Source organism: Daphnia pulicaria, chromosome 8, assembly GCF_021234035.1.
Source record: "Daphnia pulicaria isolate SC F1-1A chromosome 8, SC_F0-13Bv2, whole genome shotgun sequence".
In the NCBI taxonomy this organism is placed as follows: Eukaryota; Metazoa; Arthropoda; class Branchiopoda; order Diplostraca; family Daphniidae; genus Daphnia; species Daphnia pulicaria.
Genome location: NC_060920.1, coordinates 14,083,702 through 14,097,837, shown reverse-complemented (window position 1 = coordinate 14,097,837; position 14,136 = coordinate 14,083,702). Strand labels below are relative to the sequence as shown.

Here is a 14,136-nt window from a genome sequence, read left to right as displayed (position 1 = left end):
TTTTAAGATCTAGAGGTCGTGTGGTGAGGCAAGTATAGACGACCTAAACAATGCCGTCAATTATCACGTTATCATGTGTAGCGCATCCACATCCATTGTATTGTCCATATATCTCCGTTCGGGAATTTTTGCGTGAGTTCACCGTACGTTTTTTGGGATGTCTCTAATACAAAATGAAACACTCAAAAACCAAACACTGGAGCGTTCAATACGTTGAAGAATCGAAGACTGTGCGGTTGTGGCCAACACGTAAAATGGTTGGCAAGGCAACCGCCGCATTACCTTTGTCGTTGCGCTACGTTGTAGTTAAAATCTTTCAGGAAAAGAAAACTGTCATATCCCGTGGTTTGGGTTGTTTGCTTCACGCACAAGTCCTCGGAGTTGACTGGATTCTCTCCTCACTGCTGCAGGTCAAATAGCAATAATTAAAATAATAAAAGCGAAAATGAGAGCCAGGAAAATGGACTAGTTACACAACACCGTTCGTTTTGTGGACACAGTCTTGACTATTTTCGAACCGTACTCCATAACACATGCTGGGAACTTGGAAGTTGAGTCGTTTTATTTTTTCCTTTGAACGGGACCGAGGGGATATTGGACTAGAACGGGCATGTTATAGAAACGAAAGTAGACAAGTACGGGTCTTTATGGGGAACGAAAGAGATCAAGAGAAAGAAAATGTCGTCAAACCACAGCGGTGTTGTCCCGACACCGACCGCATGTTAACATTCGCCCTTCAGAGCCTATTTACCGAGAAAACGATCCCCCCACACGACAGGATTCATCGATCACACTCGCTAAATTCCATTGCGAAAGAAATGAAACTATGTGAAACGTACCGAAAAAATAGGAGAAGAAGAAACAGCGGTCCAATCTTTTACGAAGTGAAATAAAGTCTAGATTCCGAGATTTCTTATTGATATTCCTATTAAATTTGAGTTTTCCCCGTCTTCGCCCGTCTTCGCTTTCAAACCAATTATAGGCCGGCAATTAGGTTTTTCAAATAATATGAGACGGTAGATGTGTGCCAGAAACTACCGACTCGTCAAATCCGGACTGGTCGTGTATGTTCTTTTAATCAATTCAGAGAATAAACACTCACAACTAAGAATATCAGGATTGGGATACCGGGAATTGTGGGATGGAAATGAATGGTGGGAACTATCGAAAATTAATCTAGAAATACCTCCGCCGCCTACCGATAATGTAGTCAAAGTTTATCGTCAAACCGATGATTAATATTTGTTTGTTTTATTGTACAGTAGCTTACTTGAGGCAACTTTTTAAAGGACTCGCTTTTCAATCGTACGAAGGTGATTCTCTTCAGCTATCACAAGTGCGAGATGTTTCCTTCCTGTGGACATTTACGCCACATGTTAAGTCGGGATCCTGGGGAAAATGAGACGAACGAACAACAACTCAGGAAGACATAAAGGCCGGATAACAGTAAATGCTAAAAAAACAGACTTTGTGACTGAATATATACTTGAACAACCGAGGCAGGGTCATTAAAGAATCAGCGCTTGCCTCATTTCAGCACGCATGCTTTCACGGTTTCCTAGTTCTTTTGATTCCAACCACCGGAGTTGTGTCGTGCATTTTTTTAAATTACTGATAAGTGAACCCAAAAAATCGCCGTGTCTGTGAAAAAAAAGAAAACACAATTTTCTTCTACAGAAGATTGCCAATACTATTGATCGTGATTGTCATTGATTTAATCTAATGAATAATTTAATCCTTCCTTCAAATGTTAGCCGAAATTCGACTGAGTGAAGCAGACTGTCGTGAGAAGTTAAATCTTTTACAATTCACGTTCTTTTGTTTTAATGAGAAAATAAGTTGACCTACCTTGTTTACTGCATCCCGGAAGTTCTTGTTACCTGCTGAGCCCAAGCAATTCGCATAGTGAATATTTTAACCAGTTTGGATTTTATCAGATTGCAGAGAAAATTGAAGAAGCTGGCTCTACATGAATTTAGTACCATTGCTTTTGTTTTAAATCCTACAGTATAACAATGCTTCGCCGCTCAAGTTGTAATCGATTACTATTTATAGTAGGCTTTCTTTGAAATTAAGAGCAACTGTAATAGCACAGCATACCGTTCAAAGTAATAGCTCTTTCTTCCCTCTTCTTAGGTCACAAGTAAGAAGAATTAGAATTTTATGATACAGAAAACTTACTACGATTCTTCAAGTTAATGTATTACATAGCTTTACGAATCAGTTGTAAGAAGCAAATCAAAGTATTAATGTTGATTTCCAAGCTAAACATTTTTTGAAATCGAATAATTTGATAATTTTATTGGAAGGCATCAAACAAATGAGAAGCAATCGTAAACGTTAAATATTTAAAGAATTTAGGCTAAACATGTAATAAATGCTAAAAAATGATGGTTTCCTCAGCTCAAATGAAGCATCGGGAAATCAGCTTCGGTTTCACAGTTTAGAAGACCACGCCCGATAGGTGAGACTCAGCAGATACGGATAGAGCCTTTGGTCGGGCGTTGATTTTTTTCTCTTGTTTCTTGAGGTCTAACTTTCCGGATTCAATACTCCTTTAAACAGAAATTAAATTGTGTAACAAATGAGGACTGGCTTTTTGGGCGCAATATCAATGGGCACTAATTTTTAAAGACTATATATAAATATCCCGAAAGCGTTGGATGTAACGTTCGTCACGTTCCGATTGATCGCAACTATGAAAAATAACAAGTGTTGGCCAAACAAAATAAATTCGTATGAGTATATAACACTAATATTTACCGTTTGCGGATTCCGAAAGCAATTCCTACGATTACGCCAAGAAGAATGGAGCCGAACATTGATAGGCAGATTATTATTGTAACTGAAGTTGAGGTGTCCCGGAAAGTAGAACGCCCGTAAGAATGACATGAATTGCGAGCTTGATCTGGCAGAGTTGAAACTTTTTGAACGACGGAGCCAGCTGAGACCGTATACACAGTACATGAAGTTAGATTGTCAGGACTCGTCCAAAGCCTTGTGCATTTCATTTCGTCACATTCCAAGGTAAGAGTTAACGGACTAAAGAACGAAAAGTAATTTGCCCATAAGAAATTTCATTTCAATTAAACGGAAATAAAATTTTTTTAATGAGTTTTACTTAATTTCAGTTTCAGTTCCATCCAATTCTACTGTCGTCGACACTTGACCCATATCAACATAATCTATACATTCGCGAAGGAAAGACCATTCCAAGCTGAAACTGTTAGAAGTTACATTTGTAACATTCGGTACGTTGACAACTATGATTTTTTTTTATATTAGTAAAAAAATGTTAACATAAATTTGTAAATCATTTTAAGTCAACGTAAAAATTACCGAGTGGAATGTGAAGATATTTCGATTGGGCATAAGTATCAACCGATCCCAAGTTGCCATCGACCGGAATTACCGTCACCAAATAACTCGAACACGACAAAAAGGTAAAATCTTTCTCATTTTTAAAGGTGTTGTGCGAGTTATTGCATTGTAACAAGTGTCCGTTTTCTAGCTTGACACTACGTTCAAAAGATGTCGTCTCTTTATCAGCAAAGGAGCATTCAGACGGAAATCGGATGCGGTACATGTCATCGGCGGTGCTGTTGATTCGAACTTCCCATGACAAAGAATTAACCAGCAAACACTCCGGGTCATTCCAGTTCATCAGTACCGTTTGCTGCTTATTGCTGTCGATCACTTTGACTTCAGGTACCGTCATTTCTTTTTCGCTTCTTTGAATTTGACTTAAGAGGGGATTTAGCTTCATACTAGCCCAGCTTACTTTATCGGCGAAAGAAACGTCTTCGTATTTCGGATGGAAATTGAACTGCAGCGCCTCGCACTTGTCCATTCTATTTATCGCGAATTGTGTTGAACAAACTGTTGATGACGGATCTCTATTGCTAGTCGTAAGTCCGCAAAGTAGAACATGTTGAATGGGAGGATTGACGTCCGGAAGCTGAAATTCAATCGCAACTAGCCGTGCGGAACAGCGCTTATCAAACGTATGAAATGTCATCGCAATATCCAGGTTATTGTTGGTAGTGATAACTGTCGATACAGAAATCTTTTCTGGGGAGATCTTCAACTCATTATCCCCTACAATATAATTAGCGTTTATTCGAAATATAATTACCCATTTTCCCAATACGGCGAATTCCTCGAAATAAGCTTTTAAAAAGTCACAATACCTGGGAGTGTAGTTAACTTGAGATCGGTTGATCCAACACGAACGGTGTAATCGGAACAAGGTGCCAACATCATTTGGCTTGGGCTGATACTCCTAGTCATTCGACATACGACTTCGTCACAAACCGTAGTATTAGAACCTGAAGTGTCGTTTGAGGGCCTATCAACAGACACGGCATTTTTAATCCATTTACAAACACCAATGGTAAACTATTAATTTAGTGTATAGAAGTAGAAACATAAGTACTTGATGGATAAAATGGTTCCATTAACTTCCACATCTATTTCGAATGAATTTGAACAGCGAGATGGTATGGTCCAATATAATTCGAAATTGTTTGATGTAACATCAACAATTTTTACGTCTGCCAAGTCTATTGTAAAGAAACATAGTTTGTCACTTCTTATTGTGTTACGAAAATATTTAAAGTTTCGTTACTGGAAGGATTGAAGAGCGAAGTGAAGTTGTCTGAGTGTGAAAACTCCAACAGCTGTACAGGTGTTAGCCCCTCGACAACCGGCGTTACAATAACGGAGTAATTAGTGCATGGAAAAAGATCGATATCGTAATTTTTCCGATTCGTCTCACACACAACTTGACCTCCTTCTAAGTAAACTTTGTGACCTCTTGAGAGTTCGTTACGTCCGTTCGTATCAGTACAGTTGTACGGAATGTTCAAGGTCCGAAATAGACTTCCATTCGCTTGGCGAAATTCCATATTCCAAGAAGAGACGACTCCGTTCAGACAAACAGGATCTTTCCATTGTAGTTGCAACATGTGTCGACCGATTTCTTTTATTTTCAGACTATCCGGGGAAGTCTTACTCTTGTTTCCATTTTCTTCCACTAACGGAGGAAGAGTTTTGTTGAACCAAAATATCTGGTCCGTGCTCGTTTTTGAATATTTTAACCCGACATTAACGGCAAGAGGTTTACACAAGTTCAAATGATTGAATTCGACTTTGCCTTGGCAACTGATGCTCTTGTTACACGAAATACTCTGCTGTTTAGTTTTAGCGTTAGGTACGTTGAACGCAGCCGATATTATGCGATCGTCACACGGACAGTATTTCTTTTGTACGCCAAGTTTCAATTCCCATTTTTTGCCTATCGAATGAGATGCAGACACTTGTATATTATCGGGGAACAAGCTTTCTAGTTCTGAAATTGAAGATAATTTTTGTTAGTGACTTGTAACATTGCAAACCAGTGTCTACACTTACGCAGATGAATGAACTCGGTAATGAAAGTGCTCGTTGCTGAATTTTCGCTAAGGGGCTCCGGATCACCAATTTTCAGTGGTTTCACCGCAACGGAGATGATAACGGAGTAATTAGTGCACGGTGTCAATAGGAAGGGTTTGATTATTTTATCGGGCTGTTTCTTTCCGTCAGAACATGTTATTTCCCCGTCGTGAATGGTAATTGAACTTTTCGACAGGTCACTGTTCGACCTTGCGCACTGAGAAGCAATTGTCAAGTGGTATTCCAGCGGTTCTTTAGTGCCAGACGAGACGATTGTCAAGTTTGTTGGATAAGTTGCCGATCCTCGAAAACAAAGAGGATTTCTCCATTCTAACGTCATAAGTTGGTGACTTGCGTTAGCCCTTACAACAAGGTCAGTTAACCTTTCTTCATCACCCCACGATTCAGGTTTAATAGGTGTGAACGTTGTGTTTAACCAACTGCCTCGGTACAAACTGGCGTTCGCGTCCGATCTCCAATACACCGGTCGAATTCCGATGTTGTGTACCGGATTGCATATAATATCTGGCTGGTCTATTGGAATGACCACGGTACAGTTTTTTCGAATACCATTTTCGTTGTTGGTACACGGTAAAAGCATGGCCTTTGATGGTAGATCTAAAAATTGCAATTCGATCGAATTCTTCCATTCACCGCAGCTTCGTTGTATTCCCTCAAAAGCTACGGAGATGACGAGTGTTCCATTCGTAGTGTAGGTAGATGCTAATGGACGTAAGAAGGCTGTGGGCGCTAAAATGGAAAATAAAAATCATTGCGCTTGAAGTAAATCTGAATTTAGAAGGCTTATCAGTTTCTTTGAATATTTACGTGGTGGTGTTTCGAAAGTTGTTATCTCTTTACTTCCGTCTATCTCCACGTCATATCTATTGCACGGAAGTAACTCGTTGCGGTCTCTAGATAAATTGACGCTACACTGCTGAGAATCGTCATCACACTGGGCGTCAACATTGCTGAGATTTCTCCTAAAGTAATGTCCGATGATTTAGGGCACACGTAATTAATTCACAAATTTCAAGACTCTTTATGTTTAGTGTGTAATCGATTTACTGCTGAGTTGCTCCGTCCGTTAATGCTATCGAAAAATTTGTTTCGTCAAAAAGACACCCTGATTTCCAAGACAAACTGACTGGATTGTCCAAGTCACCGGTGTATGCGCTTGCGAAATCCAACACTCCTACAAATAGACAATGGGCGTTATTTGTCAAAATTTCCTGTAGAACTACACTTTTATAGAGAAAAAAATTCACTTGGTCGCAGTAATTTCAGAGGAGAGGAGTTCGGATTGCTTGATTTTATCCAGTGTGTTACGCAAGGCTCTACTTCGTATGCATACTCACAAAATCCTTTATGACAATAGTCATTTGGGGAAGCGTTCAACACGAGTTTATTATATAACCTGCCGATTGAAGGGCAGGTTATTGCTTACCAACGAACATTTTTAAAAAATAATAAAAAAATAATTTTTTTCCAATGAATTTCTCTTAGGTTTATTTAATAATTTGATGTTGGACTTACGGTTTCTCGAGCGAGTTTGTCTTTGCCATGAGCAAGACGGGATCATTTTGGCAATTAACGGGAGTGATAGACCAGCGCAGTAAGTATTGATTTTTCCATGGAATTGCTTCCGCACTCAAATTCTTTGTAGCTATTGCAACATAAGATTCATTTTTATTTTTAACGCACAATGAATTTACTAGCGATTACTGTAGCTTCCTTAGAATTATTAATTGTGTAAATGAATACTTACTTGGAGGAGTATTTATTATCCGGAGGTCGCTTCCGTCTATCTGTAAAGAATACTTGGAACAAGGCGTAGTGCGTAATTTTTCCGTTGTTGTCACGCATGTTCTATTTTCACATGTCGCATTAAGTTTTTCATACTTCCTATAGTAAAACAAGTGAGCGACAATTGTTTGGAAGGAACGCGTTTGTTTTTATTTGGTTGTTTACGGTGCTGATGTCTTCATGTCGGCAAGTGTCACGAAAACTGGTACCATAAAATCGCTGTCGCAAGTGATTTTCCAACGCAGTTTAATTGGTGAATTGCTCATTTCCGAAAGGTCTTCACGCAAGCTGGAAGGGTCGACACCAACTAAATTATATAAAAGTTGTCGAAAACGTTATTGTACCACGTGTATTGTTTTTGAACGTTTTTCTTACCAGTGGTCACAATTTCTGTATTTCGTTCACCACCAAGACGAAATTGGTAATTGGAACAAGATTTTACAGCAATGGTGAAATTGCATTTTCCTAGCAAGTCTGAGTACTTGTGACAGATTTCCTTACTCATAGAAACTCTTTGGTTCATAGCAAGCAACTCGGTTTTGAATCTGCGGTAAATATTATGGAACTTAATGGCTGCTGCTTATTCTATGCGCAACATTTCTATTAACAATGCTACAATCCGAAAAAAAAAAAATCGAGACTATTTATCTTACTTGTTTATTGTGGATATGTTGAGAAGTCGATTTGAATCCAAACCATTGGTGGCGTTCATAATCGTCCATTCGAGGTATACCGTGCTCTCGTTTACAGTCTTCATTCGAAAATGTAACATTCCTAATCAAAGCAATTTATACTTAGTAATTTTCACTGTATTATTGTCTTGATTTTACTAAATTGGTAGAAGAGTTTATCTATTTCCTCTGCATCAGAATTTTCGACAGTTGTTGTTTCTGAATCGTCTAAGGGATGAGTTTTATTGAAATGCATTATTAGATAGTTAATCACAAGGTGGGTCTGTTTAATATTAAAACAGTTCATACCTCGCTGGGTGACCGGCCCATAAACTTTAGAGATATCTTCAGACGAATCGCTGTCCGATTCTGGGTCTGAGAGAAAAGCAATATTCAGGAAATAGCTGCACCATTTTAATTATATAGTATACTTTATCATACCCGCTTGGCTAACTGGTTCATAAGTCATTTCGTCATTTTCGCCATGAAGCCAAGTATCGATACTTTTTTCGTCCAAATCTGGACTCGATAAATTAACACAAGTTTATTTGATCACTTAAAAAACTAATCTTACGGAATTTTTTTAGATTACCTTTCCCTTCAGTCAAGGATGATAGGTCGCCTAGGATCGATATTCCGGGATTTTCTGAAGTGACTATTACTAGGAAGAGAGCAGCTGTCATCCAGACGATGATAAAGTGATTGGCCATCCTCGTAAGTAAAATCACTGATAAGCTACGTTAATGGTATCGAGGTTTCATGCGGAGGATTCGAAGTTCACTGTCGGTTGTAAACTGATTTTCATTTTTGAAAGATCTTACCGTTTGCTTCTTTAGGCGAACACGCAATAGGAAATCTCTCGTTTGAAAGGAAGTTCGAATAACCTCAACGGATGTGTTTAATCTTTCGTTTCGACACGGACGGACATCGACACGGTTTGTATTTTGCATTTTAGAGGGAAAAACTTACGTAATGCTAGAGCTTGAATACTTCTTGACAAAAGAAAAACATTATTCGTTCTAGAAACTGTGTTGCAATTATGTCGATAAATCTTGGGTTGTTGTTCAAAACGCTACTTTTCTGTTTTCTTGCCAAAACACGAATACTCCAAGGAATATTTCAATCCTTTGTTCTTGGAAAGATGGAAGCGTTTCGAATGGCCAACGTTGATTCTAGTCATCTAATATACCAAGTACATTTCCCATCGCATCTCATTCGATTGTGTGAACCGTAGACGTCAAGTGGACGCGTTGTCGTCTGTCATCTATTTTCGTAACGTAGTGATTTCGGTTGAGATACATGTATTCGTCTATTCATTTAATATCCTCTATCGATTTCTTGGCAGCTGAGTGAGCATTCTACTCTTCTGAGCCATGTCACAGCCTTCCGTTAATGGTTAACACATTATCATATGGAATTCTAGCATATTAAGTTTTTTTTTATTTATATTTTTTATTTTACCATTTAGTTCCGATCATCGGAGAAGCTCGAGTCATCAACGTAGGTGGATGTCCTGCGTGTCGAGTAAGACAAGCTAATATATTCAAATTCGTCTTGATGTCCATTCTTAGCATATATTCCCCAATATATTTCCATTCTGTGTTGTAATTAGTGATTACCTTCTAATTTTTTTTGCTCTTTTTTATTACTTGATAACTAGGTGGGGGTAATGAAGTATTACTTCACTTGTCCAGGGATAATTCTTGCCATCTTATTCTTCCCGCTAGGTCTACTTTGTCTTTTCGGATTACAGGAACAACGGTGTTCACATTGTGGAGTCGTGCTGTAACCTGTTATATACAGTAGGCCTACTTGGAATTAACTAGACATCACAAAATATTTTCTAATGAAATACTTCTACATCTGTGGATTAACGTGATTGTCTTTAAATAGTCGGGCAATCCTGATAATTGACTAAATGAGATTGTATTAAAAATAATACTTGCAGAAGTAAAACATGCTGAAGTAACTTACACAAAATCTTTGTTCGTATTTTGCGCAAGTACGTTGTCTAAACCTCTATACGAAATTCAAGAAACATAAATATTTAAACAGGAAAGTAAGTAAAATATAGGCCACAGTGTCGAATCGCTTCACTGTGTTAAAAGTGATTTCAATATTCGATTTTTATTGTCCAGCAATTTCAAATAGGAAACATCTATCTAACAGTGGGTTGAATTAATTTTTTTAAAATAATTAATTAGTTATCTATTGATTAACAAGTTTCTATTAACACATATTGAACTCGATTAACCGTAATTACAAAATGTATTTCTTACGAAACAGGATTTTGAAAACAATAAGAGCTGATGGTGGTAACGAAATAGGGCACAAAAAACTAAAAACACTTAGATAGAAATTTGAAAAGAGAACGTAGGGGAGACAGGGACTGACATATTATTTAAACCGGTAAGGAGAGGAACGACTAAACATATGGAACTGGTGAGTGCATGAGTGGTAACGAAACTCATTAAAGCAACTTAAAATTAAAAATGGCCACAATAGGAAGGGCTGACGTGTCGCCCACTCGCTGTCTCAAACACAAGCCCCGCAGCTGGTACACCTGATATTTTTTTTGTTAGATTAGTTGAGTGGGAAAAAAAAATTTCTGTTTGGATTATACCGGTATTCTTTTGTACAAAACAGACAAAGGAGACCCAAAGGGAAACACACAATTGCACAGAAGACTCCAAAGCACGAAAAATGCGATTTAATGCAGCCATTCTGTGTGAATAATACGTTAGGAATGAAAAATAGTTATTCGCGTGCGGTCAAGAATATGTATGACAAGCTTACGTGACACATCTTACAACTCGTATTTCCACTACTTCCTCCAATGTCGATTACTGTTGCCGTGTTCGAGATACTTCGTTGAGCAACATATGGCACTTAAATTGAAAGGAGAAATTCACGAACATCCATTTTGATTTGTTTAAAAAGTAACGAATAAATAATACCAGATTGAAATCGATGCTTACCTTCTCTAGACACTGCTGAAATTTCTTCGTCAGACATGGTGCTGTGTGCGGTAGCTGTCATGAAGGAGACTGTGCTAGCCTGTAGGCTGTAGCAGGCGAAGCGTGAAAATTGTTTGTGGACTGAAGACGTATAGAAATAAAAACCACAGGTACAATTAGGGGCAAAGTACAAAGTAGACGATGCCACAGACTATCGATGAATCGATGATAAGCGACATTGATTTAAAAAGCAAAATAAAACATTTTGAATTTCACTTTTTTGCTGAATGAAATTTATTTTTGTCATTCATTTCTCGTTAGTAGTTTCTGTGAGTGGATAATTTTAAATAGCGAACAGTGAAAAATGAATAACCAATTTGCTGCAAACGGTATTTCACGAATACACTTCTCCTTAACCAATTTGGCAACATCGATAGTCTTCTCGTCAAAACAAAAATGGAAAAAAGTGTCGATTTTACTCATCATGATTGTGGTTTCTATAATATGAAGAAATTCCATAATATTCTATAGTATGAAGTCACGAATCTCATCTAAAAATGGTAATTAACAAACTGTCTGGCAAGGGAAATCTTTGTCAAATTGGGACAATTCTTCAGGGAAAAGGCATAAGCCTAGTGTGAGCATTTTTTGGTGTGTTCTGGAAGGATTCACTCGACCTAGTCAATTGATAACGAGTTAGGCCACTTCATTGATCGCTTCCGTCCGCTGGACACACCTGTAGTAACTCACGACCGGATTTATTCCAAGATACCCAACAATTAACTTCACTGGTAATAATTTCCCGTAGGGATTCTGTACAGGTTTTTTGGTATACGGGAGGAATTTTGCACACACGGAGGGTTAGTTCGAAATTTCACCAATAGATGGCGTTCTGAGTTCGAAATTTCACCAATAGATGGCGTTCTGAGTTCGAAATTTCACCAATAGATGGCGTTCTGAGTTCGAAATTTCACCAATAGATGGCGTTCTGAGCGCGTTAGAAATGTAAAACGGTTTGAACTGCGCGCGTAGAAACTGATATCTAGGCTCTAGCGACCAAATGTTAAAGTAAACTGCATCATCTAGGCTCTAGCGGACTAGCGGCTTGTTCTAACTGGTTTATAGATTTATCTGTAACTATAACTAATTATTTCTTATTTCATATTGCTAATGCTAATATAAATTTTGCTGTAATTTAAGCTAAAAAGAAAGTGTGCCGTGGGGTGGCGGCCGGCGGGGCGAAGCCTCCACCACACCTAAGTCGCACGGTCCCTCATGAATGACAGATAACTTTTGTATGTCTCTATATTTCTATATGTATTAATTTAATTTTAATTAGTATACTATTTCAAGTAAAAAATCAGAATAACTTAAACGAAAAACGAAGCGTAAGAGGGGATGGGGGTTGGTGTGAGGGGGGTTTGGTTTGTTCTAACTGTTTATAGATTTATCTGTAACTATAACTAATTATTTGTTATTTCATATTGCTAATGACAATAATAAATTTTTCTGTAACTTAAGCTAAAAAGAGAATGCGACGTGGGGTGGCGGGGCGAAGCCTCCGCCACACCTAAGTCGCACCCCTTATGATTCGCAGATATTTTTGTGATGTTCCGATACGTCTATGTTTGATTGATACTATTTAATGTAAAAGTATAACGGTAATTTAAGCGATTAACTAAGCGCGAAGGGGGGGAGGGCGGGGGTGGCGGGCGACAGATATTTTTGTGATGTTCCGATACGTCTATGTTTGATTGATACTATTTAATGTAAAAGTATAACGGTAATTTAAGCGATTAACTAAGCGCGAAGGGGGGGGGGGGTGGGGGTTGGCGGGCGAAGCCCGCCACCCCCGCCCTCCTGATTCACCATACCGAATCAGATTCATGTAATTTATTTTGAATTTTATGTTTACTATACTTTTGCTTTTTTAAAGTTTTAATTGATATTTCCTACGGGAACCTCGCAAACCGGAACGGGATGCCAGCATGTAATTAACTTACGGTTTACGATTTAAACTCTGTTTGCGTAATAATAATTCCTAAATCAGGCCCTTCTTGCGAGTCGCTGACAAAAAGTATTACTTGTGCGTTTCCGTTTTCTAATGTTAGATGGCTATGTCGTAGCCTTTTATCATTTTCAGCTGTTAAATTTCATCATGTGTCCACCAGGTGGCCGAGTCTCGATTCGATCATTTCGATGATTCGACGACGTTTGGCCATATTGTCCGCCGGTTGCAGCCAGCTGGTGAATGGTGTGGTGAGCCGTGAGCTGCTTTCATGCAGTCTGTGATGTTGTATTATCCTGGAATGTGAAATGAAAAGTGTTGGTTGTTGTAGACTTGTAACACTACTGTGCTTGTTTGTCATTTGTTGTGACATTCACAGAGATAAATACTTCAGATCAAAAAAGTAATTATGTTGATCGACTTTTTAACCCTAAGGTTACACATTTAGTTATTTGATGGTTTGTTTATGATAATAATTTATTTTTTATTTTTCTATTAACAGCCTGGTGAAATCTGAGCTTCTTCATTGCAGTCCAATGTGCACATGAATTTGGTGCAGCCAGCTGGTGAAGGTGTTCCTCTTGCAGGCTTGCTACCTGTACTGGTTATAGCTTTCGCTCACATGCAGAAAAACTTCAGAACAAACTAAAATAATTAAGGTGATCAACTTTTTTTTACAGAAAGGCTACACATTTATCTTGTTGATGAATAGCTCTTTGCTATCTGAATTTTCAGTTAAGACTTTTAAAAGATTGACAACTGTTGATTTCTATGTAATGTTTGTAAAAGTAATCTAGCGATTGCTTGTTAATTGCTTGTTTAATAGTTTGACTATGCTTCTGTCATTTTTTTTCTGTCAGACTTTGTTTTCTCATAGTAATTTAGTTTTTTTTGCAGTCCAATGTGCACATGAATTTATTGGTGCAGCCAGCTGGTGAATGGTGTGTTGACCTTGTTGATCTCCCTGGTCGAGTCAGTCGAGCAGTGTCTCCCCCTGCTTGACTGGCTGCGTCTTGGACCGGACGGTCTATTTAATAAATTAATTTATATAAATTAGTTTCTTAATTTTGTTGATTATATGTGTTTATATAATGAATAATAAATTTTTAAATGATACTATTGTAAGATTTTGGAAATGGTTTATTTATTAAACAGACCGTCCGCGTCCGGTACAAACTGCGACAAACTGCAGCCAGTTATTTTATTATCATTATTTTATTGGTATTTTTAATAATATTTCAACCAACTTAGGATTCAAAAC

At 38.0% G+C, this 14,136-nt stretch overlaps 2 protein-coding genes and 2 long non-coding RNA genes across 5 annotated transcripts; 2 read left to right on the top strand and 2 right to left on the bottom strand.

The window, feature by feature from the left end:
• Positions 1-2,281: 2,281 nt before the first annotated feature.
• Positions 2,282-8,704, bottom strand: LOC124312038. 2 transcript variants are annotated; one of them, XM_046776440.1, is made up of 20 exons: positions 8,503-8,704; positions 8,352-8,429; positions 8,220-8,285; positions 8,070-8,138; positions 7,893-8,013; positions 7,615-7,784; positions 7,405-7,546; positions 7,202-7,338; positions 6,970-7,099; positions 6,702-6,850; positions 6,502-6,628; positions 6,262-6,416; positions 5,413-6,183; positions 4,628-5,350; positions 4,436-4,562; positions 4,191-4,348; positions 3,340-4,098; positions 3,122-3,263; positions 2,764-3,042; positions 2,282-2,555 (listed from the first exon to the last, which is right to left on the bottom strand). In XM_046776440.1, exons 1-20 carry the CDS (start codon positions 8,618-8,620, stop codon positions 2,444-2,446), a joined length of 4,533 nt encoding a protein of 1,510 aa, XP_046632396.1. In that variant the 5' UTR covers positions 8,621-8,704; the 3' UTR covers positions 2,282-2,443. The 2 variants fall into 2 exon arrangements, with proteins under 2 accessions (XP_046632396.1, XP_046632397.1); XM_046776441.1 differs by lacking the exon at positions 2,282-2,555 and adding an exon at positions 2,556-2,696.
• Positions 8,705-8,919: 215 nt separating this feature from the next.
• Positions 8,920-10,397, top strand: LOC124312215. The gene is made up of 3 exons (XR_006910392.1): positions 8,920-9,305; positions 9,379-9,434; positions 9,571-10,397. It is a non-coding gene; the product is annotated as an uncharacterized LOC124312215 (long non-coding RNA).
• On the bottom strand, positions 10,160-11,049 carry LOC124312192 (brain protein I3-like). Its single transcript, XM_046776702.1, has 4 exons — positions 10,889-11,049; positions 10,707-10,798; positions 10,534-10,634; positions 10,160-10,473 (listed from the first exon to the last, which is right to left on the bottom strand). The coding sequence occupies exons 1-4, from the start codon at positions 10,947-10,949 to the stop codon at positions 10,446-10,448; spliced, it is 282 nt and encodes a 93-aa protein (XP_046632658.1). The 5' UTR covers positions 10,950-11,049; the 3' UTR covers positions 10,160-10,445.
• A 1,995-nt stretch (positions 11,050-13,044) lies between these two features.
• On the top strand, positions 13,045-13,991 carry LOC124312235. Its single transcript, XR_006910430.1, has 3 exons — positions 13,045-13,278; positions 13,378-13,534; positions 13,773-13,991. It is a non-coding gene; the product is annotated as an uncharacterized LOC124312235 (long non-coding RNA).
• The last annotated feature ends 145 nt before the right edge of the window (positions 13,992-14,136 follow it).